The sequence below is a fragment of the Thalassophryne amazonica genome, chromosome 21, assembly GCF_902500255.1.
Source record: "Thalassophryne amazonica chromosome 21, fThaAma1.1, whole genome shotgun sequence".
Classification (NCBI taxonomy): Eukaryota; Metazoa; Chordata; class Actinopteri; order Batrachoidiformes; family Batrachoididae; genus Thalassophryne; species Thalassophryne amazonica.
In genome coordinates, this window is record NC_047123.1 from 13,691,612 (window position 1) to 13,715,109 (window position 23,498).

The following is a 23,498-nucleotide window of genomic DNA, read 5'->3' on the forward strand; positions in this document are numbered from 1 at the left end:
ATGGCCTCGGATTTGGAGGTGCTGATTTTCATCCCGGACGCCTCACACTCGGCTGCAAACCGCCCCAGTGCACGCTGAAGGTCCTGATTTGACGAAGCCAACAGAACCACATCGTCCGCAAACAGCAGAGACGAGATTCTGTGGTTCCCAAACCAAACCCCCTCTACCTAGAAATTCTGTCCATAAAAATAATGAACAGAACCGGTGACAAAGGGCAGCCCTGGCGGAGGCCAACGTGCACTGGAAACAGGTTTGACTTACTACCGGCAATGCGAACCAAGCTCCTGCTGCGGTCGTACACGGACCGGATAGTTCTTAGCAAAGGACCCCGGACCCCGTACTCCCGGAGCACTCCCCACAGGGTGCCCCTAGGGACACGGTTGAATGCCTTCTCCAGATCCACAAAACACATGTGGACTGGTTGGGCGAACTCCCATGAACCCTCGAGCACCCGATGGAGCGTGTAGAGCTGGTCCAGTGTGCTGCGACCAGGACGAAAACCACACTGCTCCTCCTGAATCCGAGGTTCGACCATCGGTCAAATTCTCCTCTCCAGTACTCTGGAATAGACCTTAGCGGGGAGGCTGAGGAGTGTGATCCCCCTATAGTTGGAACACACCCTCCGGTCCCCCTTCTTAAACAGAGTGACCACCACCCCGGTCTGCCAATCCAGAGGCACTGTCCCTGATCGCCACGCGATGTTGCAGAGGCGTGTCAGCCAAGATAGTCCCACAACATCCAGAGACTTAAGGTACTCAGGACGGATTTCATCCACCCCAGGAGCCTTGCCACTGAGGAGCTTTCCAACCACCTCGGTGACTTCTGCCTGGGTAATGGATGAGTCCGCCTCCTCTTCGGAAGACGTGACGATGGCATTGAGGAGATCCTCGAAGTACTCCTTCCACCGCCCAACAACATCCCCAGTCAGAGTCAACAGCTCCCCACCCGCACCGTAAACAGTGCCGGTGGAGAGCTGCTTCCACCTCCTGAGGCGTCGGATGGTTTGCCAGAATCTCTTCGAGGCAGACCGATAGTCCTCTTCCATAGCCGTTTTTGCCTCTGCTACCGCACGGCCTGCGGCACGCTTGGCCTGCCGGTACCTGTCAGCTGCCTCTGGGGTCCCACCTACCAACAAAGATAAGTAGGACTCCTTCTTCAGCTTGACGGCATCCCTTACTTCCGGTGTCCACCAACGGGTTCGGGGATTGCCGCCGCGACAGGCACCAGAGACCTTGCGACCACCGCTACGAGCGGCCGCATCAGCAATGGAGGTGGAGAACATGGTCCACTCGGACTCCATGTCTCCAACTTCCCCCGAGATCTGGGAGAAGCTCTCCCGGAGGTGGGAGTTGAAGACCTCCCTGACAGAGGGTTCCACCAGTCGTTCCCAGCAGCCCCTCACGATACGTTTGGGCCTGCCAGGTCTGACCGGCTTCCTCCCCTCCCAGCGGATCCAACTCACCACCAGGTGGTGATCGGTCGACAGCTCTGCCCCTCTCTTTACTCAAGTGTCCGAGACACGTGGCCGAAGGTCAGATGATACGACTACAAAGTCGATCATTGACCTCCAGCTCAGGGTGTCCTGGTGCCACGTGCACTTATGGACACCCTTGTGCTGGAACATGGTGTTCGTGATGGACAAACTGTGACTAGCACAGAAGTCCAACAACTGAACACCACTCGGGTTCAGATCAGGGAGGCCGTGCTTCCCGATCACCCCCTCCAGGTCTCACTGTCGCCGCCCACGTGGGCGTTGAAATCCCCCAGGAGAACAATGGAGTCCCCAGTCGGAGCGCTATCTAGTACCCCTCCCAGGGACTCCAGGAAGGTCGGGTACTCTGCACTGCTGCTCGGCCCGTAGGCCGAGACAACGGTGAGAGACCTGTCCCCGACCCGAAGGCGTAGGGACGCGACCCTCTCGTTCACCGGAGTGAACTCCAACGCATGGCGACTGAGCTGGGGAGCAATAAGCAATGCAACCCCAGCTCTCCGCCTCTCCCCGTGGGCAACGCCAGAAAAATGAAGCGTCCAGCCCCTCTCCAGGAGTTGGGTACCAGAGCCCATGCTGTGCGTGGAGGTGAGCCCGACTATCTCTAGTCGGTATCTCTCAACCTCCTACACAAGCTCAGGCTCCTTGCCCCCCAGCGAGGTGACATTCCACGTCCCAACAGCCAGGGGCTGTGAGCATGGACCGGGCCACCCGCACTCGACCGCCACCCAATCCTCTCTGCACCCGACCCCCATGGCCCCCTCTGCAGGTGGTGAACCCACAGGAGGGCGGGCCCACGTTGCTCCTTCGGGCTGAGCCCGGCCGGGCCCCATGGGCTAAGGCCCGACCACCAGGCGCTCGCGCGCGAGCCCCAACCCCACGCCTGGCTCCAGGGTGGGACCCCGGCTCCGCCATACCGGGTGACATCTCGGTCCTTGATCTTTCACTGGTCATGGAGGTTCTGAGCTGCCCTTAGTCTGACCCGTCACCTAGGACCTGTTTGCCTTGGGAGACCCTACAGGGAGCACAAAGCCGCCGACAACATAGATCCTAGGATCATCCGGGTACGCAAACTAGATGATTGGTTATCGGGTTATCGGAACTGTGCCCACCACTGGGTGTATTCAATTGAACACAGGTTGAAGAGGATTTGCAAATCACTGTATTCTGTTTTTATTTACATTTTACACAACTTCCCAACTCATTGGAATTGGGGTTGTACCTTAGTGCGTTACCACCACCTTTTGCAGTGGAGTGTATATCTCATGTGTAGGCAGTGTGTTTTGTGGCCATCGATGATCGCACAAGCAGGACAGTATTTTTTCATATATAAGTTGCTTTTGAATATAAGTGGCAGGACCTCCCAAACCAGAAAAAATAACACTGTGACTTATAGACCGGAAAATACGGCAGTTCTTTGGAATGTGATCCATTAACAACAAGTAATCACTGAAATGTAATTTAATATTTCTGAACACCACTGCATTATGTATTTACAAAGGCATTTGTATTTGCCCATTTGCTGGTTGTTGTGCATACCTTGGTTTTTGTTCCGTGACATGGTGAGAGATTTCCAGTGTCCATCATTATGGCGGCTACCTGAAATGGCACTGCCGACCCCTGATCCAAGGTCAAAGCTCACTTTAATCCTGCCTTCTGACAGCTCCAGGGACATAAAATCTTTCTATAAAACAAAAAACACAATCAGACAAAGAGAACATAGTGTGACATTGACATTCAGGAAAAAAATATTTTGCACAATGTTTAAGAATTATGAATTAATACAATTAGAATTGGCACATTCTCATAAGAGTATCATTTAACCTGACAAACCACTCACTAATTCTCATTCTCTAACACTCACTCATGTACAAGTTCAATCTTTTTGCCTGTTTCACACATTTTTTCTCTTACTGCACATTTTATTTTACTTGCACATTTCATTTGCACATTTTTTTTTTGTTGTGAATTATTCAGTGTTTAGTGTTTATTTATACATGCTGTACAGAGAGAGTGCAGCTCAAACCAAAGTCAAATTCTTTGTGTTCTTGTGGATCCTTGGCAAGTAACTGTTTTCAGCATCTCGGGCGTGCGGGGGCTGATGGGAAGGCATCGGGACAAACAAATGCACGTGCTTGACGGCAGACGCACAATAAACTATTGCGTGCAGTAAATGGCATTTTCTTATCAAAAGTAAGCATAATAAATGTTATAGAGTAGGTGACCTCGTAGATGCCTGCCCCACTTGTGATGAGGAAGCACCAGCTGTACGATGTCCCACAAACCTGTGTATTTAGAGTGAACTCACTGACAGCTGCGCACATGTCCCGATGTTTGTCCCGATAGCCGGAAGCGCGCGCCGCGCATGTGTACTGGTGATGCTGAGCTCGTTTATAAAAGCTGTCTGATACTGAAATTGTGGAGAGCTGAAATACATCAGATGCTGCAGGCTCAATCCTTCACCCAACACAACACACAAGTGTCATTGCCAGTATACAACGACACAGTTGTCATTTTCATGCCGACTACCCCTGTCATATAAATAGCAAGAATAATGGCTCTCATTTGTGCAGTTGTGGGTGTGCCTGTGTAAAAATGAGGAGTGGTCATGAGACAAATGAAAGCGATTGTGCCATAAGAAAGCAAAGCTTGATCTAAGGTTGAGCACAGAGATTTTACAATATTTAAATAGCAATTCAGATGTTGTTACATCTGCCCTGGGATCCCCATCGTCATTATTACTATCATCATCATCATCATATTCAGTAACAAGTCTCCTTTGGAGCAGATGCTGCTCTCTTTCTCTGTGTGTGTGTGTGTGTGTGTGTGTGTGTACACCTGCGCACACACACACACACACACACACACACACACACACACACACACACACACACACACACACACACACACACACACACACACACACACAGTAAGGCCCACATGGGCATGAAAAAATAAGCAAGGAAAAGATTAATCATAATGACAATATTTTTTCCTCCACAACGATAAAGAAGCTTTCTCATATAGATGTACAATAAGCACTGAGCATGTACATTGATCAGGGTGTTAAGGGGCATTTTACTCAAGAAAAATAAATAAATAAATAAAACACAATTAGTTACATAATCCTTGTTCAAGGTGACCTGGCCATTTCGTCCACTCTGCAGTGAATTTGTCCATGCACAGATTCAAGGAAAGACAGTTTTTCCGTGTCATATATTTCTTTCACAGTTCCAATCCACTCCTCTTTTGATGGGGACTCCTTTGTTTGCCATCGTCTTGTAATAGTGTTCTTACTGGCTGCTAACATAATTTTAATAAAATATTTATCCGTAACATTTATCCGGGTGGGGGGGTGTTGGGGATATTACCAAGATAAATTGTGCAAAAATCCTGTTTAATCTCAAAGCCTACTATTGACTGAAGTCCCTCCACTACATCCCATCAGTAGGATCTTATAATGGGGCAGCCCCAGAAAACATGGAAATGATCTGTCTGAGCATTTCCACACTCTCCAGCAACATCCATAACTCCATAAATTATTGGTTGAGCTAATAGGATTAATAAATGGAATAGTGTTGAATGCTTGGTCTCCAAAGTAAAGTTCAAACAAGGTCTACGTCTATTGGATTCTATGACATGTGACATATATTTCCTCAACGTGATAAGTAAGGATGATACATGGTCCAAACTATTCCTTTTTAAAACCATGTAACTCAACTAGTAATTTGCATCACTTTTTACCAAAATTGGAGCAACTTTAACTTTTGACCCCTGTACAAACCGACACTGAACTTTGTCACCATCCCGTAACTCCATAGAATTTAGTCACACATAGTCCAAACTATACCTTTTTGGAATCTTTATGATCAGGCAAATAATGTGGAATATTTTTCAATATGATTGGAGCATCTTTTAATTTTGACCTCTGTGTAATTCTTCAATTGACCCCTACCTGACCACGGATTGAAAATTCAAGTGCCCAATCGTTTTCAAAAGAGGATTGTCTGAGAAGTATTTCTGCCTAATTTGATTCTTTTATCACTATTTGCAGGATTCCCCTCTAAATATTCTCTTATCCGCTGCACTATTGAGTTAAAAAAATGATACATGACTAAAGACGTTGCTGCCACTACAACTCACACACGTGTGAGGCTGGATTTTCTGATAGCCACCAAAACAAGGCTCTGCATCAACTGGATGTTAAAAATAAAGCCTGATTTTTTTTCAAAGGTTAATAAAGGGAAATTTTCATGTTTTGATGGTAAATGGTGAAAACCCCTCTTTCTGGATCCATACTGTGATAATCCTGAGCATAATCGGATGCAGCCAAAAGAAATTCATTACAAAATATGGCTTCTGCAGCAACAACCAGTGTTTCATCTTTCTGTTCACCATTGATTTTTTTTAGTCTGAATATTTGACTTAGGTCTAAAAGCATAAATTGGTAAAAAGCAGTTAAAATCCACCACACTATCAACCCACCTTGGATCCTGGATGGCAACCATCCAGCCAGACATCTGGTTCATCTACACCTCTCTAAAATAGCCATCTGAATGCTGCAGCCAGGTGAGATGCTGGTGTCCGCTACATGTTGAATTATGGCCAGAGCAGCTTGCCACATGGCCAAAAAGTCATCACTAATGTTAACTGGTGCTTATTACTGGCTTATTACACAATGCTCACACGTATTTCCTGACTTGTCTAGCGGTTCAGAATATATAAAATAATGGTTTGAGTTTCATACACACTTCTATACATACCATATTTTCAGTAGCCAGGTACATGAGGAGAGCATCAGAAGAGAATGTGCGGAACTTGAAGGTGACAGTTGAAACATTTGGGTTCCACCTGGTGGGTCGTCCAACTGCAGCGTATCCCTCACCATCCAGCTGCACAATCCCCTCACCATTTGATCGCTGGGGGCTAATGAAGACGAACAATAAATATTTAAATTTACTACTCTACTACTGATCCATTAATTGAAAATGCTTGAAAAGCCAGAATAATAAGATGCAACTTAGCAGTGTGTCAATAAATGTGATATACCATGCCTCCTGAATGTGACAATTGAGGAGAATTAATTTCACCTTTCCAAAGCTCTATCAATTTCAATTTATTTCCTTTATATAGCACCAAATCACAACAGAGTTGCCTCAAGGTGCTTCACACAGGTAAGGTTTAACCTTACCATCCCCCAGAGCAACAGTGGTAAGGAAAAACTCCCTCTGAGAAACCTCAAGCAGACCAAACTCAAAGGGGTGACCCTCTGCTTGGGCCATGCTACAAACATAAATTACAGAAATAATTCACAGAACAATTCACGGACGAATATACAAGAATTGCTGTTGGTGCACAGGACAGGAGGATCGCCAACACAAACACAACTCCCATCTCTGGATGGAGCTGCACCTTAAACAGAGAAAAAACAGAATCAGGCATCAGAAAGACAAGAAATACTATATAATTTGCCAGCATTAATCAACAACAAAAACAGATGAAATACTAATGTGATCACCGGCCGCTAGCCCCAAGCTTCACTAAAAGACCAGAATTTAGGTAAAGTTGAGGCCGCAGCCCGCTCCAATTAATAATATCATGAATTAAAAGAGTAAAAAGCGTAAAACAAAACTGTACCAGTATGCTAGCCATATGAAAGGGAAAAGAAGTGCGTCTTAAGTCTGGACTTGAAAATCTCCACAGAATCTGACTCTTTTATTGACGCAGGAAGATCATTCCACAGAACAGGGGCACGATAATTCCTCTATTCCTACTATCTGCCGCTCCTGCCGTGCCATTTTAATGCATACACTTTATTTCTACACTTTTAGTTAACAACTTTAGGGATCAATTTAGATTCTGGGGTCACTAGGCAGTGGTCGGTTTGCAGGCAGGCTGTGGCAGCAGTGTGCCACGGCCTGCCATGGCAGTCTGCCACCTGCCCCTCCTGCCCTGCTTTTAATGCAACACTCTATTCTTGCTTACTTATGGGGGAGCGCACACACACACACACACACACACACACACACACACACACACACACACACACACACACACACACACACACACACACACACACACACCAAGGGAGAATAATTATAATACCAAGGGTGGGTTTGTCACTTAGGGTCAGTGTGACATGTGGGGCCACCCCTGGTGGCTGGGGACATCGATGGCATTGGTGTAGGGTGGAGACCGTTTATCCTGTCCCATTGTGGTCTCATGGTCCTATCCTGGAGATTGTGGGGCCAAGGGCACTGTGGCCTGGTGGGGTGGCGGTGTTGCATTGGGGCGCTTGTGATATCATTAGGGGGATGGACTGCTGTTGGGGTGTTGGGGGCCGTGGTTTCAGCTGAGGGATGCTGTCCCTCACTCACCTGGGTGGTCTCCTGACCTTGGCTTTTGGGGTGTGCGTGGGGGGCCAAGAGAGGGTGGGGTTGCTGGGGGAGTCCTGCTGGCTGTATTGAGGGATTCTCGGGTGGGGGTCTGCCACCTGCGGCCCGGCTCTGGGCGTGTTTGTTCTGTCCCTAGTCTGGGGATTGGATGTGGATTGAGGATTGGGTGTGCTGGTTCCTTGGTTCTCAACCCCCATGTTTGCTCCTCCCCTGTGGAGTTGTGGCCCTTGTGTGGTGCCAATGTGCCTCTGTTGTGTGGGGCAGTGCCAGAACCCTGCGCTTCCCCTTGTGTGCGGGGGTGTTTCCTGTGCCTCCATGGTGGTGGTGGTGGTGGTGGTGGTGGTGGGGGGTAGGTCTGGGTTGCGCCTAGGCTGCTCCCCCAGTTGTTTGTCAGACTGCTCCGGTGGCCCTGATGGGTGCCCTTCCTGACTCCTGGGCCCTTCTGCTGTCCTGGTTCTTCTTGTTCCCCTGGGGCTCTGCATCCTAGATCCCTGTCCGTCAAAGTACATACAGTGTGCCTGTGTGACTCCTGTTATGCTAGCTGCTTATCCACTGCGTTACCTCCTCCCTGTCCATACAACTATGGGCAAAGTTTTTAAAATCATAATTACTGATGATATATTTGTTAAATTATATTATTGTGGATTATATGAAATTATCAACGCCCGTATGAAATTCAATGTTTTCTGTAAAAAAGTGCTTTTTTAACAGAGCAGGGAAGTTTTAACACATCATTTCTCAACATCCTGGTTTTATTTTGGATGCTTACATTATTTTACTTTGGAAAGAGAAACCAAATTGTTTCACAAAAACCAAAAACTGCCAGGGTCAAAATTATTAGCTCTCTACACCCCCCAATGCTAATAGAAAAGTATGCATCCTTTTTGATGGATAACAGCCTGCAATTTTTTCTTATAGTTCTTTGGTAATTCTCTCAAGCCCCTCTAGATTTGCTGGTCTTCTGGCATGGACCTTGGTCTTCAGTTCACCCCACAGATCCCTGGGGGGTGACTAGCCTGTGCAAGTCAGGGTTTTGCACAGGCCAGTCAGTAACATTCACTTTGGTCTTCTTTAGGTAGTTCTCCACCAGGAGTAACACATATTTTTGGTTGTTATTGTGTTGGAAGGCAAAGCGATGCCCCAGACCCAATGTTGCTGCTGACTTAAGTTTGAGGTTTTCTTCTTCGTGATTCCTTCCACCTTGAAGAAATTAATACTCCCCCCACTATGTTTCACTGTGGGTGTTCTTTGGGTTGTGTGCCTCTCCCTTCTTTCTCTATACCAAAATGCAACTTTCATCTCATCTGACCAAAGGACACACTTCCAGAATACATAATGTTTAGAAATTCTGTCTTGAAAAGCTCTTGCTCTGTTAAACAACAGTCATCAAGAGATGACATATCCCCCAGGTCTCCACAAATCAGTAATACAAAGTGGTGGGGGATCACCCAAGTACACCCTTATGCTAAATATGAATGAAATTGGTCAACTGGTTCTTGAGATATCACACTAAAAAGCATAAGGAATGGATGGACTGACGGACATGCTGGCATAAAAAGCACCTGGGAAATTTTTAAGGAAAAGGGGGACTAATAATTTTGTCCTTGTGTAAATAGAAAGAAATTGATGCAATCTGTCCTTTATTCATTCAGTCAGTTACTTTCCGCCACTCATCCAGGTCTGGCTCACTGTGGCAGCAGACTAAGCAGCTTATCCCACACTTTCCCATCATTGGCCAAGTCCTCCACCTGTTCCTGAGGGATGTCAAGGCACTCCAAAGCCAGCTAGGAGATGTAATTTTTCAGGCATGTCCTGGGTTTTCCTTGGGGCCTCCTCCCAGTTGGACATGCCTAGAAGACGTCCCTAGACAGACAATCGGGGACATCCTTCCCAGATGCCTGAATGACCTCAGTTTGTTCTTTTGATGCAAAGGAGCAGCAGTTCTACCCCAAGTCCCTCCGCAATAAGCTTCTCATTTCTGCAGCATTTTTGCAGCTTGTACCTTGTTCTTTTGGTCACTTGTCAGAGCTCATGATCATAGGTAATGATAGAAGCATAAATCGACTGCTAACTGTCTTTCTTCACCAAGGTTTGATACAGCATCCACATGACCTCAGAGGCCGCATCAATTTATCAATCTCATGCGCCATCTTATCTCTACTCAGGAACAAGACCCAGAGGTACTTCAAAGCCTCCACTTGGAGTTGTAACTCCCCCCGATCCAGAGTGGATGATCCACTCGTTTTTGACAGAGGGCCATGGTCTCAGATGTGGAGGTGCTGATCCTCAAACTTGTCAATTCACACTTGGTGTCCAACCTGCGCTTGTGTGCAACAGAGTTCAATGTCTGATAAAGCCAACAGAATGGCATCATCTGCAAAAAGCAGAGATGCAATTCTGAGGTCACCAAATAGACACCCTGCAATCCTTGACATTGAAATCCACTCCATGAAAATAATAAACAAGACTGGTGACAAGGGGCTGCCCTGGTGGAGTCCAACACCCAATGGAAACAGTTCTGTTGAAATGCTGAAAATGTGAACAAAGTTACTTTAGTCACACAGAAACCAGATGACACACTGCAGTGGACCCAGTACCCCCCCCCCACACACACACACACACGCACACACACACAAACACTTGTCTTGTCTCGAATTTGTCTAATCACTTTTACATAAGCAAAGCCTCATTCCTTGCCAGATGATCTTGTGTTCACACAAGATTGCTCTTACAGTTGTAGCTACTAAACACTACAATGTTTTTTTTTGTTGTTGTTGTTGTTGTCGTCATTGTCTTGAGTTTGATCCTCCCGGATGGTTGCCAATCAGGACTCGGGCTTGTGGATGAGGTGACGTGTGGTGCTACTGTATGATCCCAGACCTGACCTACACCGTGTCACTCTGCAAAATACCTGACCTTTCCTGATGATTTGCCTTCAACTTGCCCTTAATTAAATTTGTTAGCCTTGTAGAAATGAATTCATACCTTAACAGATATAGATGTAAAGTATATATTTTCAGGTTTTTGGATCTGCCAATTTGTGGTATTAAGTGGATGGTGCTTCCCACATTCATGATCATTCAGTAGCATAAAGTGGCAGCAGGAACTGAAGGTAATGAAAATACTGCACCTCTTTCTCAAATGTAAAATACAGTGCACACCTGACAACACATCCTTTACAATCTCCTTGTCTCTCTCTGTAGTTCCACAGTCCGATAGGTTTATTATCCAAGAATACCTCCCCCATGCAGCCTGTGAATGTACTTGTCCTCACAGATTCAGCTTTCTAAAAGATACAAAAAGAAAAGTAACAGAACACAGCTGCTATTTTGATGTTTAGGGACAGAAAGGATCGACAGATACCTTGACATTGCCGAGTATTCCTCCAACAAAGAGATAGGCATTTTGGTCAACGTCCAAGATAGTGTAGGTTGTGGGTGATGTGGCACTGGCTGGAGTTGGCATTATTGCTGCCATTGACCCTTCTAAAGGGTATACTGATATAGTACCATTCAGCCCATTACTGTGGAGAAAGAGAAGAGAAGCAAGGTGTTACAAAGAGTGTATTCTGCTGGTGGTGTTCTGCTTTCTGTGTTCCTTGAGAGACATTTGCTATGACTGAATGTGCTAGTGCCACTTGGAACTAGTTTTTATGAACTAAAGATTAATGGCAGAATTATGTTGTGAAACAGATTTGTAGCAGCGGGATATCAGAGCTTTACAGTGAACATATTCTCCTGCACTTAAATATGTTTTTACAGCAGAAACACCATTTTTTGTATAAAACAGGGGAACAATTTTAAGACCGAGTGTTTGAATCATACCTTCAAAAAAACCTTTGGGAAATCTGTAGGATGGAATACACGGCTGATGAGGGTCTCATGTCTGTACATAGCACCACCTTTCACTGAAAATAACTAGATCTGCGACATTACACTGTAGTTCTGTAATGATGTGTCAAATGCTGGCAAGACTGCCACATCATGATTTCCCATGTGAAGCTGTACATGTTTTCTATGGCAGTGTGAGCAGAATAACACCCTGTGGTTTACTAACTGGTTGCAAGCTGGTTTCTTGTTGCTAATTGTTGTTCTTGGTAAATTAGGTAAAAAGCAAACACAGTGAAAGAAAATACTGAGTTTTTACGAATCATTTGACATTAAGCATTGAAGCTGATCTCCCACTGCTGATTTCTAGAAAATTGTGATATTGTGACACACTGTGAACCACAAAACTGCATAATTGTATTTAATTTGCGCAGATAGGGGGTAATATGCATCTTTCAGTTTAATTTTACAGAGAGCTTTATTTTTTTTTATTTCATTACTGCATCTTGCAGCACGGTGGCTTAGTGGTTAGCACTGTTGCCTCACAGTGAGAAAGTCATGGGTTCAATCCCCACCTGTGGCCTTTCTGTGTGGAGTTTGCATGTTCTCCCCATGTTTGCGTGGGTTTCCTCTGGGTGCTCCAGTTTCCTCCCACATCTAAAGACATGCGGGTTAGGTGGGTTGGAATCTTTTAATTGTCCGTAGGTGTGCAAGCGGGTGTGAATGTGTTTGTTTGTCTGTTTGTGGCCTTGCGACAGACTGGCGTCCTGTTCTGGGTGTACCCCACCTCACGCTCTATGACTGCTGGGATAGGCTCTAGCCCCCTGCAACCCTTGAATGGACTAAGCGGTTGAACATGAGTGAGTGAGTGAGTACTGATCTTGAAATAAATTGTTTCTGCTTGAATATGGATTTGGCTGAGCACTCACTTTGATGCCAGGGTAAAATTAAAGGCTAAAAATACAATGCAGATTCTTTTCTATTTTGTAACAATCCATTTTTGACAAGAACAGTGGCTTAGTGGTTAGCACTGTTGCCTCACAGCAAGAACGTCATGGGTTTGATTCCCTACCTGTTGCCTTTCTGTGTGTAGTTTGCATGTTCTCCCCGTGTTTGTATGGGTTTCATCTGGGTGCTCTGGTTCCTCCCACATTTAAAGACATGCAGGTTAGGTGAACTGGAAACTTTGTAAGTGTCCAGGTCTCCCTTGCAAAAGAGGTTTTAATCTCAATGGAACAAACCTGGTTAAATAAAGGTTAAATTAAAATTTTATTCAATTAATGCAATTTCACTGACCTGATCAGGCAGTCGTTCTTGTGTGCCTTGGCATGGTGCCAAGGCACATGAGAATTATTCATGTGCCTAGTGACAGATAATTAATTAATGTCAACTAACAATGGTTGACATTTTACATATCTAGATGCTCTCAGTATGTTTTGTATAACAATGTTACTTCAAATATTGTTCCAGTAAAATACTGAACACTGCACGGGTCTGTATTTGGCCCTTTATTATTCTCTCACTATATAACATCTCTTGGTCAGATATTGTGATGTTTTGGGATTATTTTTCATTACTACATAACCATGTTAGTATCCTGCCTGTGATTCTGTTATTTTGCTGCCGAGAAATAGCGTTGTAATACCCACGTCACACATAGCCAGAATCACACAGAGTGGTGTCGGACTTATGAATTGGTGCACATCCGAAAGGTTGCAGATTTCAGTACCAAAACCTTCTGACAGCCATCTGCGGAAGTCGACACAGTTGGTCAAAATCTGCAAACTCAGCAAAGTTTCCTGTGTACTGATCAAACATCTAAAGAGATTTTTCACTGGACTGTACAACAGCAGGCGATCACTGACAGCTGTCAGCCTTTTTGTGTGGCCAGATGGACACCTCCAGTGCTTGTGTGTGCATGTGGGGCGCACGTTTGCACACAGAGTGGAGACTTACTCATCACTCAGATTGCCTGTTCTACTCACGTACACACGCATACTCTGTCATGTGAGACACACACTGATAAGAGGCCAGTTTAGTGCTGGGAATGTGAGGACAAGCAGAGATTTGATTGCGTGGGTGAGTAAGTGGGTGAGTGACAGGTGAAATGTCAGGGTTGTCTGACATCAGTCTGTGTCATCTGACTGTTGTCTGAAATATGTTTGGGCTACATCCTGCAGGTGTGCACGAGGCAGTCTGGATGCGTTCGGACCACGGCTGGCCACGCCTTTTTTTCTCCCGACTGTGTTGGATTATGAAAATATCTGCCGTGTCGGAATGACTCCTCCACATTCTTGCTATGTGTGACGGGGGCTTCAGTGTTGTTAGTTCTGGCTGACTGATTCTGCTCTTTCGTTCAGTTTGAGGTACCACTGTCCTTTTGCAGATGGCTGCATTAGACCAGGGGTGGGCATCGAGGGCCGAGACATTGCAGGTTTTCCTTGCAACCAATCACCTCAGCAGGTGGGTTGCTGATGAGCTTCTCCCCTGAACATAAACACCTGATCATCATTGAAATCACCTGCTGAGGTGAATGGTAGCAAAGAAAACCTGCAGTATCTCGGCCCTTCATGGCACATGATTGCCCACCCCTGCATTAGACAGAAGCCCCGTCTGAGGGTGCAGCCTGCCTGAGAATGATTTTTGGATGGCAAATGCTCAAGGACTATATAACATGACTGCACCTTTCTGTTCTTTTTTTTTTTTTTTTTTGCATGTTTGAATATTCTTTGTTGAACTTTGTCATTGTTAGTATGGCCTAAGCAGTTGGTTGTCCCCCTGAGTCTGGGGTTTCTTCCTCAAGCCTTTCCTGGAGAGTTTTTCCTGGCCACTGTTGCCTGTATGTTTGCTCAGGGGATTGGTAAGGTTAGACCTTACCCTTGTGAAATATCTTGCGTTGACTTACAATTTGGTGCTATATAAATAATTACACGGTGTCCCAAAAAAGTGCCACAAAATCATTAGACACTAATTCTGCAATGGCTAATTTGAATTCTGTTCTTTTCTTCTCCAGACATCAAGATATATGTGAGGAATTTCTTCTGATGTAATCTGAGATTGAACCAATGAAGATGCTGCTTACAATTTAGCAAAAAGGGAAACTGGTGGAATTCTACTTTGAGACCAAGTCGATCGTGCAAACCCAAACACAATTATCAATGTCATTTTACAGTTAGAAAAGCTCCAGAGAGAAAGACAATATGGAGGATAATAAAGAAGTTTCAAACTGATAGAACTGTTCACAATGTTCACAAAGGGAGATTTGGCCAAAGTGGTGCACATACTGAGCACATCTTGTGAATGCCAAAACTCTTACAAACTGAGGTGAAATTAGAAATATGAGATATGCTTCAAGATGACATATGACATATATCAGTATCCAAAAGTGTAAAGATTATAGATGGCTTTTATGTTTTGGGCGACTTTTTTTGGGACAGCCTGTACATTGACTTAAATTAAAATGAATTCACGTACATAGTTATCAATTACATAAAACTGAATCTTAACAAATATAACAGTTCAGAAAATATACCAAACAAGAGATTTTTGACGTCTGCCAATCTGGATCCGGATCACCGCCAAAATTCAGTGGAGACCTCCATGCCCTAATATCTATCTGGTGCAATTGTGGTGAGAATCCATGAAGTAGTTTTGAAGTAATCCTTTACAGCCTATATAAAGGGAAATCTTGATCCAGAATCCAGATCTGAATAGCGATCACCTCCAAAATTCAGTGGAGTCTTCCATGTCCTAATATCTATCTGTGGTATACATTTGGTGGGAATCCAAGAAGTAGTTTTGAAGTAATCCTTCAAAGCCTACATAAAGTAAATCTTGATCCAGAATCTGGATCACCTTCAAAATTTAATGGGTTTTTCTATGGCCTCATATGTATCTGTGGTGAAAATTTCTTCAAAATCCTCAGTTGTTTTGACATAATCCTGATAACAGACAGACAAATAAATGCTGCTGATTTTATTACGTCCTTGGCGGAGATATACACTTGGGGTCTGGATTGACCCCAGCGACACTGATTTGTGTCAACACTTCAGAGATTTAAGGTGCTCTGGACCAAAGACAAAGCAAGCATTTTTAGATGAGTCTCATGGGCCTGGTGGACCCACAATCATGAGACAAACCAGCAGCTGCTCAGATCCGGCAGTGGTAACAGACACCTCGTTCCACCAAAAATGACATGAGGCGTTCAGTGTATTTATACCTGATCTTTACAAGTGTAGCGCTTGACATAAGGTAAAAGCATAGACTAATGAGATGGCACCTACAATGATGGTAAAAAGATATATTCTTTGTATTATGGCTGATTTCTATGAAAGCACATTCATATTAGAGATGATACACTTCATACAGTAAGTGTGACAATAAAGAAGCTTGTATACAGTGTTGAGCGTACACTGTAATCATGTATGTGTGCATGCACGTTGCAATTGTGTGTTCACATTTCTTACCGGTATGCTTCTATTCTCTGCCAGTTTCCATCATCAATGGTGAGATGCGGATATTCAACCCTCCCTACACCGGAACCCACATCCCAAAGGAAATTCACCTTCCCTTTACGCATCTCTAAAGCCATAAAGTCAACCTGGGAGACACACACAGACACACACACAAAATGGTTAAAAATATAATAATAACAATAACGCAATGCTAAAATACCCTCGGCTGTGTGAGCATTGTATTCATTATAATTTGCAGTTGTTTAATTAATTATTAAGATCTTATTGTCTAACGTACAATTTGTACATGTTCAGTAAAGCCCCTCTATCAATCAATCAATCAATCAATCATAAACAATATTTATGTTTTAATGGCATCTACAGGAGTGCATGCGTCTGCATGTACATGATGTTAATTCCTTTCCCTGTACAGTGGTGGTGTCTTAACCGTGGTACAGAGGCTGAGCAGGTGTATTAACTCATTGAACACAAACTTTATTTTCCTTTTAACAGAGCAGACCTCTCTAACAATGCAATAAAATTACATGAGATTAAGACACAGATTGTGGAGGACCATGGAATATTTATGAATATAAATAACATCAGCCTCACAACTATCACTCGCACACTGTCCAAACACAGAGTACGGATGAAGCAGCTCTACACTGTTCCATTTGAAAGGAACAATGAGAGGGTCAAGGAGCTCCGGCGACAATATGTCCAGTTATATTGTACTGTATATTCAATGTCCAGTTGTATAAGCTTTACACTTTGCAAGTATACATATAGGTATACTATTACAGTATAAGTTACAGTGCAGAATGGTCTATGGTCTAATTTATGTAAACTTTGTTTCAGAGAATTATGGAACTGCAGGCCAACCAGGCCCCGCATGAATTCATTCATCAATCTTGCCAAAAGGCACCGGGCGAGGACGGAACATAATAGGAAAAATGGCCACAGTTGAAGTGCCAGGCCAGAGGGGGGCCAATGTTACAATGTGTGCAGCAATTGTAAATACTGGTTTGATCCTCCATAGATCTCAGGTTGGACCCTACACCACCGAGCACCTCCTTGTCTTTTTGAATGATCTGCACCACCGCCTGGTTCCAGAGGAGGAAGGTGAAAACATGAGGACCTTCATCACCTGGGACAACGTGGCTTTCCATCACTTGCAAGCTGTCACAACGTGGTTTGAAGCCCACCCAAGACTGTTGCGTCTCTTCCTTCCACCTTATTCACCTTTCCTCAATCCGATAGAGGAGTTCTTTTCTGCGTGGCGTTGGAAGGTTTATGACCATCAGCCACATGACCAGATGACCCTCCTTGATGCCATGGATGCCAGCTGCAGGGACATCAAAGTTGAAGCCCGCCGAGGATGGAGCCGACATTTGCATTGATGTGTAATCTGAGGACCATCTAACCACAATTTATATATTCCGATAGCGGCAAAATGGGATCTGAAACAATTTCAGCGCATACGAGGGAACCTCGAGATAGATCTGGCATGGTAAGCCTGCCGGTATGACCTGCAGTGCCACGTATAATAATAATTTCATTCCAATGGCATTCCAGCTCATTTCAAATGTAGGATTGCAAAATTGTGGTAGAATTGTGTTGGTTTTATTGTGTTTTTCATGAAATGTTTTTCTGATGGAACTCATTGGGCATAAATGGGCAGTTATGCTAAAAGTTTAAAAACCCTGGAATAATGTGTTTTTTTGGCCATTTTTTCAGAGAATATGAATGATAATTTTTTTTTTTTTTCACTCATGGTTAGTGGTTGGGTGAAGCCAATTATTATCAAACAGCTGTGTTTCCTCTTTGTAAATCATAATGACAACAGAAACTACCCAAAGGACCCTGATCAAAAGCTTACATACCTCTGTTATTAATACTGTGTGTTGCCCCCTTTAACATCAATGACAACTTGGAGTCTTTTGTAGTTGTGGACGAGGCTCTCTGATGGTAAAGCTGCCACTGAATATGTCTTGGACTTTATTTACATCAATTATGAAGAACAGTATGGCACTCTATTGTAAATCTGCATGAAGTAGACAGTTCTCAAAAACTGAGTGACTGTGCTAGAAGAAGAAGAGTGAGGAAAGTCACCAAGACACCCAGACAACCCAAAAGAAGTTACAAGCTTCTGTGGCTGTGATTGGAGAAATTGTGCACAGTGCAAATTTTGCATTTTGCATCACCACTCTCAGCGTCCAAGTGGAGTAGAGTGGAGGATATTAGAAGGAAGGAATTTGAACTTTTTTTGTGCCTCATGAGATAATGTCCTTGTGCAGCCAGGATCACCTGGTGTCTGTGGTAAATGAGAATTTAATGAGGCGCTCGGACGTTTTCAACTTGTAGCACAGAGAGAGAGATGGTGGGGGAGGGGGGGGGGGACTTTGCCGGCTGATCTAATGGGAACGCAACTGCAGCGCAAAGTGCCAGAGGTACTTTTCTTCATCCACGACAAGGGTTTAATTATTTTCAGATGTTGTTTTCTGCAGGATGTGTTGATGAATCCACTAAAACAACAGGTAAGACTTTATATTTATTGTGTGTGTGAATTTACGCTGCATGAGGACTGCAGCTTTCAGCCAATTAACGGACAGTATCAATTGACGCATTTCGACTTACGAGGTCTGTCCGTAAAGTATCGTACCTTTTTATTTTTTTCAAAAACTATATGGATTTCATTCATATGTTTTTACGTCAGACATGCTTGAACCCTCGTGCGCATGCGTGAGTTTTTCCACGCCTGTCGGTGACGTCATTCGCCTGTGAGCACGCCTTGTGGAAGGAGTGGTCCCGCCCCCTCGTCGGATTTTCATTGTCTGGAAATGGCGGAATGAAAAGGACTTTTTTTCCATCAGAATTTTTTCAGAAGCTGTTAGAGACTGGCACCTGGAAACCATTCGAAAAATTTATCTGGCTTTCAGTGAAAATTTTATGGGCTTCACAAAGAATAAGGACTTTAACTACAGGTTTAAGAACCCCTTTAAAGGACGGTCGGTGCGCCGCGCTGCGAGCTGCGACGATGCGGCACAAACCACTGGATCATTTCTAAGCTGATGGCTCTGTGGATACGAGACCGTCGTGTGCTCTTTCTCTGGTTATCACAAGACCTGGACATCAGCCATTTTCCGGCAGATTTCACTTTTAACAAGAGATTTTGTCATGGAAAGCCGCGCGGAGGCCTCGCGCATCACGACCGATTCGCTGATGAAGCGAGACAAAGGAACACCTCCGTTTCGGAGCGTTAGAGGACAAGTTGGGACATGTCTATCTCGGCTTTCAGTGCTTACCAGTCGAGTGAGTATAATAGAACTTGTGGAGAGCTGGACATTTCCAGACAATGAAAATCCGACGAGGGGGCGGGACCACTCCTTCCACAAGGCGTGCTCACAGGCGAATGACGTCACCGACAGGCGTGGAAAAACTCACGCATGCGCACGAGGGTTCAAGCATGTCTGACGTAAAAACATATGAATGAAATCCATATAGTTTTTGAAAAAAATAAAAAGGTACGATACTTTACGGACAGACCTCGTATGAGAAAGCCTGTAAAAATCCATAAATTAGCTCCATCAATGTTTAAACCACAGTGTTCAAAGAGTGTGAAAAAAGTAGCAGCTTATAGTCCAGAAATTAGATTATTTACATCAGCGTGTTCGCCATGTGCAGCTTTTCTGTGCCCATGCTACGTCACAGCATTCTGCAAGCGATGGTGGGGGTTTCTTCTGATTGGTTAAAATTGTGTCAGTTGCAGCATCTATGAAATAGTCCATGATGGATGAATTCTCATGAAATGCTGACTTTCGGAGGCAGATATTTCAGTTGTAAGTGCTCCTTATTTTCACTGATGCGCATCAATCATTAGTTTATAGCGCAGTCTATTTTCCCAGCTCTATTTCATTAGTGGGTTTTCTTTACCTTTAAGCTGCTGTATTTAGGCCTTTTCACATGCTTCACCCGGTGCCAGTTCATTGTTGTAACCACTGTGGTAACTACTTAGTCAGCTTGAACTTTTGATACTTGGAAGTATTCTGTGTTTTTGTTGCACCTTTTTGACACCTGTGTTTTTCTTTTTTTTCCCTCTAGCCCAGCCACGCTCACCAGTCCTGCCTGCCGTGCTCAGCCTAGTGTCTTCTGTCCTTCCCTGCTCACCTTTTGGAACCCCTTTTCTTCAGCAATAAACCCTTTGAACTATCTTCTGTTTGGAGTTTGTTGTTGTGGGTTCAGTTTCTGTTTTGAACCCCAACAATACCATATGTTGTATAATTGACTTTGCGTTAGTTTCTCTTAGGTATGATACCAAGGCACTATGCATTAGAATAAGCTGAATGAGCTCCATTGTGAGCAACAGGATTAATAATGTCCTTAAAAAATGACATATTTAGTAGTTTGTCTAAAAACTCACTACAGTCACATATCGCAATGCTAATGGGAAGACATTAGCATAAAAACATGCTAGCATCACATAACATGATGCTAACAGGGTAATCTTACTGCACATCTTCAGGTAACTATACATGCTCATACATGTCAACCCCATTTGAGGGTCCACCTGTATAACCAAGTGAGAAAATCCATAAAATCAGCACAAAATCCTTATAACGTCCAAATTGCACCAAAATCAGTTTTATTACAGTACACACAACCGCATAGCGCTATCAGGTAACTGGGTTTTTGTCCACATATTATGAGTTGCTACAATGACATTAAAGTCAGGATCATTAGTATTTCCTCCACAGATGAATTTCAAACAATAGAGATCTAGTATTCATGCGTCAAGCTGAATTTTATAGAACTGAATGTGTTAAATTTAGTTATTTTTTTTACAGAAACAAGAACTGTGTGTCACTCGTGGAAATACATTAATAAAATCATGAAAAATAAATCAAATATAATGAACAAAATAAAACATACCTCAGAACTTTCATCAAGTGTATCAAAAATCGCCTCGCCAGTGCCGATGTTGCAGACGGGCATGTCGATGATCCTCGACTTCGCCCCGTGTGTTTATTAGGGATGGGTATCTATAAGATTTTATCGATACCATTATTGATTCCGCTTATCGATCCGATTTCTTATCAATACTTCTTGTTTTTTTTTTTGTGTGTGTGTACTAAAAGTATGCTTTACAGGTTTTCTATGTCAGCGGGTCAAAGAGCTTTTGCTTATCGTTCACCCGCTCTGTGGAACAGTCTTCCTGCGACCATGAGGCAGTTGGAGTCTGTGGACATTTTTAAGCCAAGACTTAAAGCCTATTTTTATTCTCTTTCTTATGAATAGTTTTTATTTTTTATGTTTTATTCTTTTACTTCTGTTTTTAATTATGTATTTGAATTTTTTTAATTTTTATTTATTTATTTTAATTTTTTATGTTGAACTGTTCTATGTAAGGTGCCTTGAGATGGCTTTTGTTGTGATTTGGCGCTTTATAAGTCGATTAAATTGAAATTGAATTGAACAACATTTTATTGAGTCTTAAAGTAAATAAATATGAAATTGGTCACTGGATCCTGAAACTTTGGACATAATAAACTCTACATGGTGGATCCTTGATCTCTGGACATAAATAGGAATAAACAAAATCTGTAGTCAAAAGCATTTCCTTTCAGACATTTTGGCATGAATGTCTGAAAGGAGCATTTGGAAAGAGGTGTCATTTTATTTAAAGCGGAAATTTTGTGTCAACGGAACGGAGGACGATTCTCGATTCTTGACTACAACATGACAAGAGTCCCAGTTAGTGACTTTAATCCACACAAAAGCGACTCACGATATTTTAATGGCTTTGAGAGGAGTTAAGAAGAGGACCTGCCGAAGAGCAGCGAATCAAAGAACCACGAGCCAGTAGTTAGAAGCACTGCTTCAGTGGCTCACGCATCAAAGTGGAGTCACGCTGCAGAAATGGTTGATTACAGACCCGCTGCAGACCAAACCCTGAATATCCGTAAGACTTTATTTGTACGTCTGTATGACTCTGAAACTCGGAAAAATCCGTATAATTTATGGACAATCCGTATAGGTTGACATGTATGCATGCTGCCTGAAAAAAACTCATAGTAGCACTTCACTTTTTTTTTTTTTTAAGAAATAACGTGCACGTAAGTATTCACAGCCTTTGCTCAATACTTTGTTGATGCATCTTTGGCAGCAAGTACAGCCTCACATCTTTTTGAATATGATGCCACAAGCTTGGTGTGCCTATATTTAGGCAGTTTTGCTCATTCCGCTTTTCAGCACCTCTCAAACTCCATCAGGTTAGGGAGTGTCGGTGCACAGCCATTTTCAGATCACTCCAAAGATGTTTAATCGGATTCAGGTCTGGGCTCTGGCTGGGTCAAACAAGGACATTCATAGAGTTGTCATGAAGCCACTCCTTTGATATCTTGGCTGTGTGCTTAGGGTCATTGTCCTGCTGAAAGATGAACCGTCGCCCCAGTCTGAGGTCAAGAGCACTCTGGAGCAGGTTTTAATCCAGGATGTCTCTGTACGTTGCTGCATTCATCTTTCCCTCAATCCTGACTAGTCTCCCAGTTCCCACCACTGAAAAACATCCCCACAGCATGATGCTGTCACCACCATGCTTCACTGTAGGGATTGTGCCTGGTTTCCTCCAAACATGACACCTGGCATTTACCCCAAAGAGTTCAATCTTTGTCTCATCAGACTAGAGAATTTAGTTTCTCCTGGTCTGAGAGTCCTTCAGGTGCTTTTTGGCAAACTCCAGATGGGCTGCTATGGAAAACATTTTAGTAAGGAGTAGCTTTCATCAGGCCACTCTACCATACAGGCCCTGATTGGTGGATTGCTGCAGAGATGGTTGTCCTTCTGGAAGGTTCTCCTCTCTCCACAGCGGAATGCTGGAACTCTGACAAAGTGACCATCAGGTTCTTGGTCACCTTCAACATGAGACAAAAATCCTTGTCTTTAAAGCTGCTGTCATGTCAACCCATTTGTACAGATCTAAGTCCTGGACCACCTACTAATGCAATGATACACACAGGAGTGTAAGCCTTTGAAAAAATGCGGAGAAGAAGTGAAAGAGTAAGGAGAGAGAACAAGATTCTGATCAGCAAGAAGCTTCCTGCAGTAACTACACTCAACAAAAAATATAAACGCAACACTTTTGGTTTTGCTCCCATTTTGTATGAGATGAACTCAAAGATCTTTTTCCACATACACATTATCACCATTTCTCTCAAATATTGTTCACAAACCAGTCTAAATCTGTGATAGTGAGCACTTCTCCTTTGCTGAGATAATCCATCCCACCTCACAGGTGTGCCATATCAAGATGCTGATTAGACACCATGATTAGTGC

General features: G+C 43.8%; 1 protein-coding gene and 1 long non-coding RNA gene across 6 annotated transcripts in view; one reads left to right on the top strand and one right to left on the bottom strand.

Annotated features, from left to right (window-relative positions):
* Positions 1–23,498, bottom strand: part of lama2 (laminin, alpha 2) — a 780,279-nt gene that overhangs the window by 171,137 nt on the left and 585,644 nt on the right. For all 5 annotated transcript variants that reach the window (XR_004558560.1, XM_034162644.1, XM_034162643.1 and 2 more), the window contains 5 exons: positions 16,178–16,311; positions 11,248–11,407; positions 11,046–11,170; positions 6,253–6,415; positions 3,029–3,173 (listed from right to left, as the gene is read on the bottom strand). Coding sequence is in view for 4 of the 5 variants with exons in the window: in XM_034162644.1 (XP_034018535.1) it covers positions 3,029–3,173; positions 6,253–6,415; positions 11,046–11,170; positions 11,248–11,407; positions 16,178–16,311 (727 nt within the window). In the remaining variant the exon portion in view is untranslated. The remainder of the gene's footprint in view (positions 1–3,028; positions 3,174–6,252; positions 6,416–11,045; positions 11,171–11,247; positions 11,408–16,177; positions 16,312–23,498) is intronic.
* The window catches only part of LOC117503416, a 559,959-nt gene that overhangs the window by 13,698 nt on the left and 522,763 nt on the right, over positions 1–23,498 (top strand). The window contains exon 2 of the long non-coding RNA XR_004558561.1: positions 18,446–18,450. This is a non-coding gene — a long non-coding RNA (uncharacterized LOC117503416). The remainder of the gene's footprint in view (positions 1–18,445; positions 18,451–23,498) is intronic.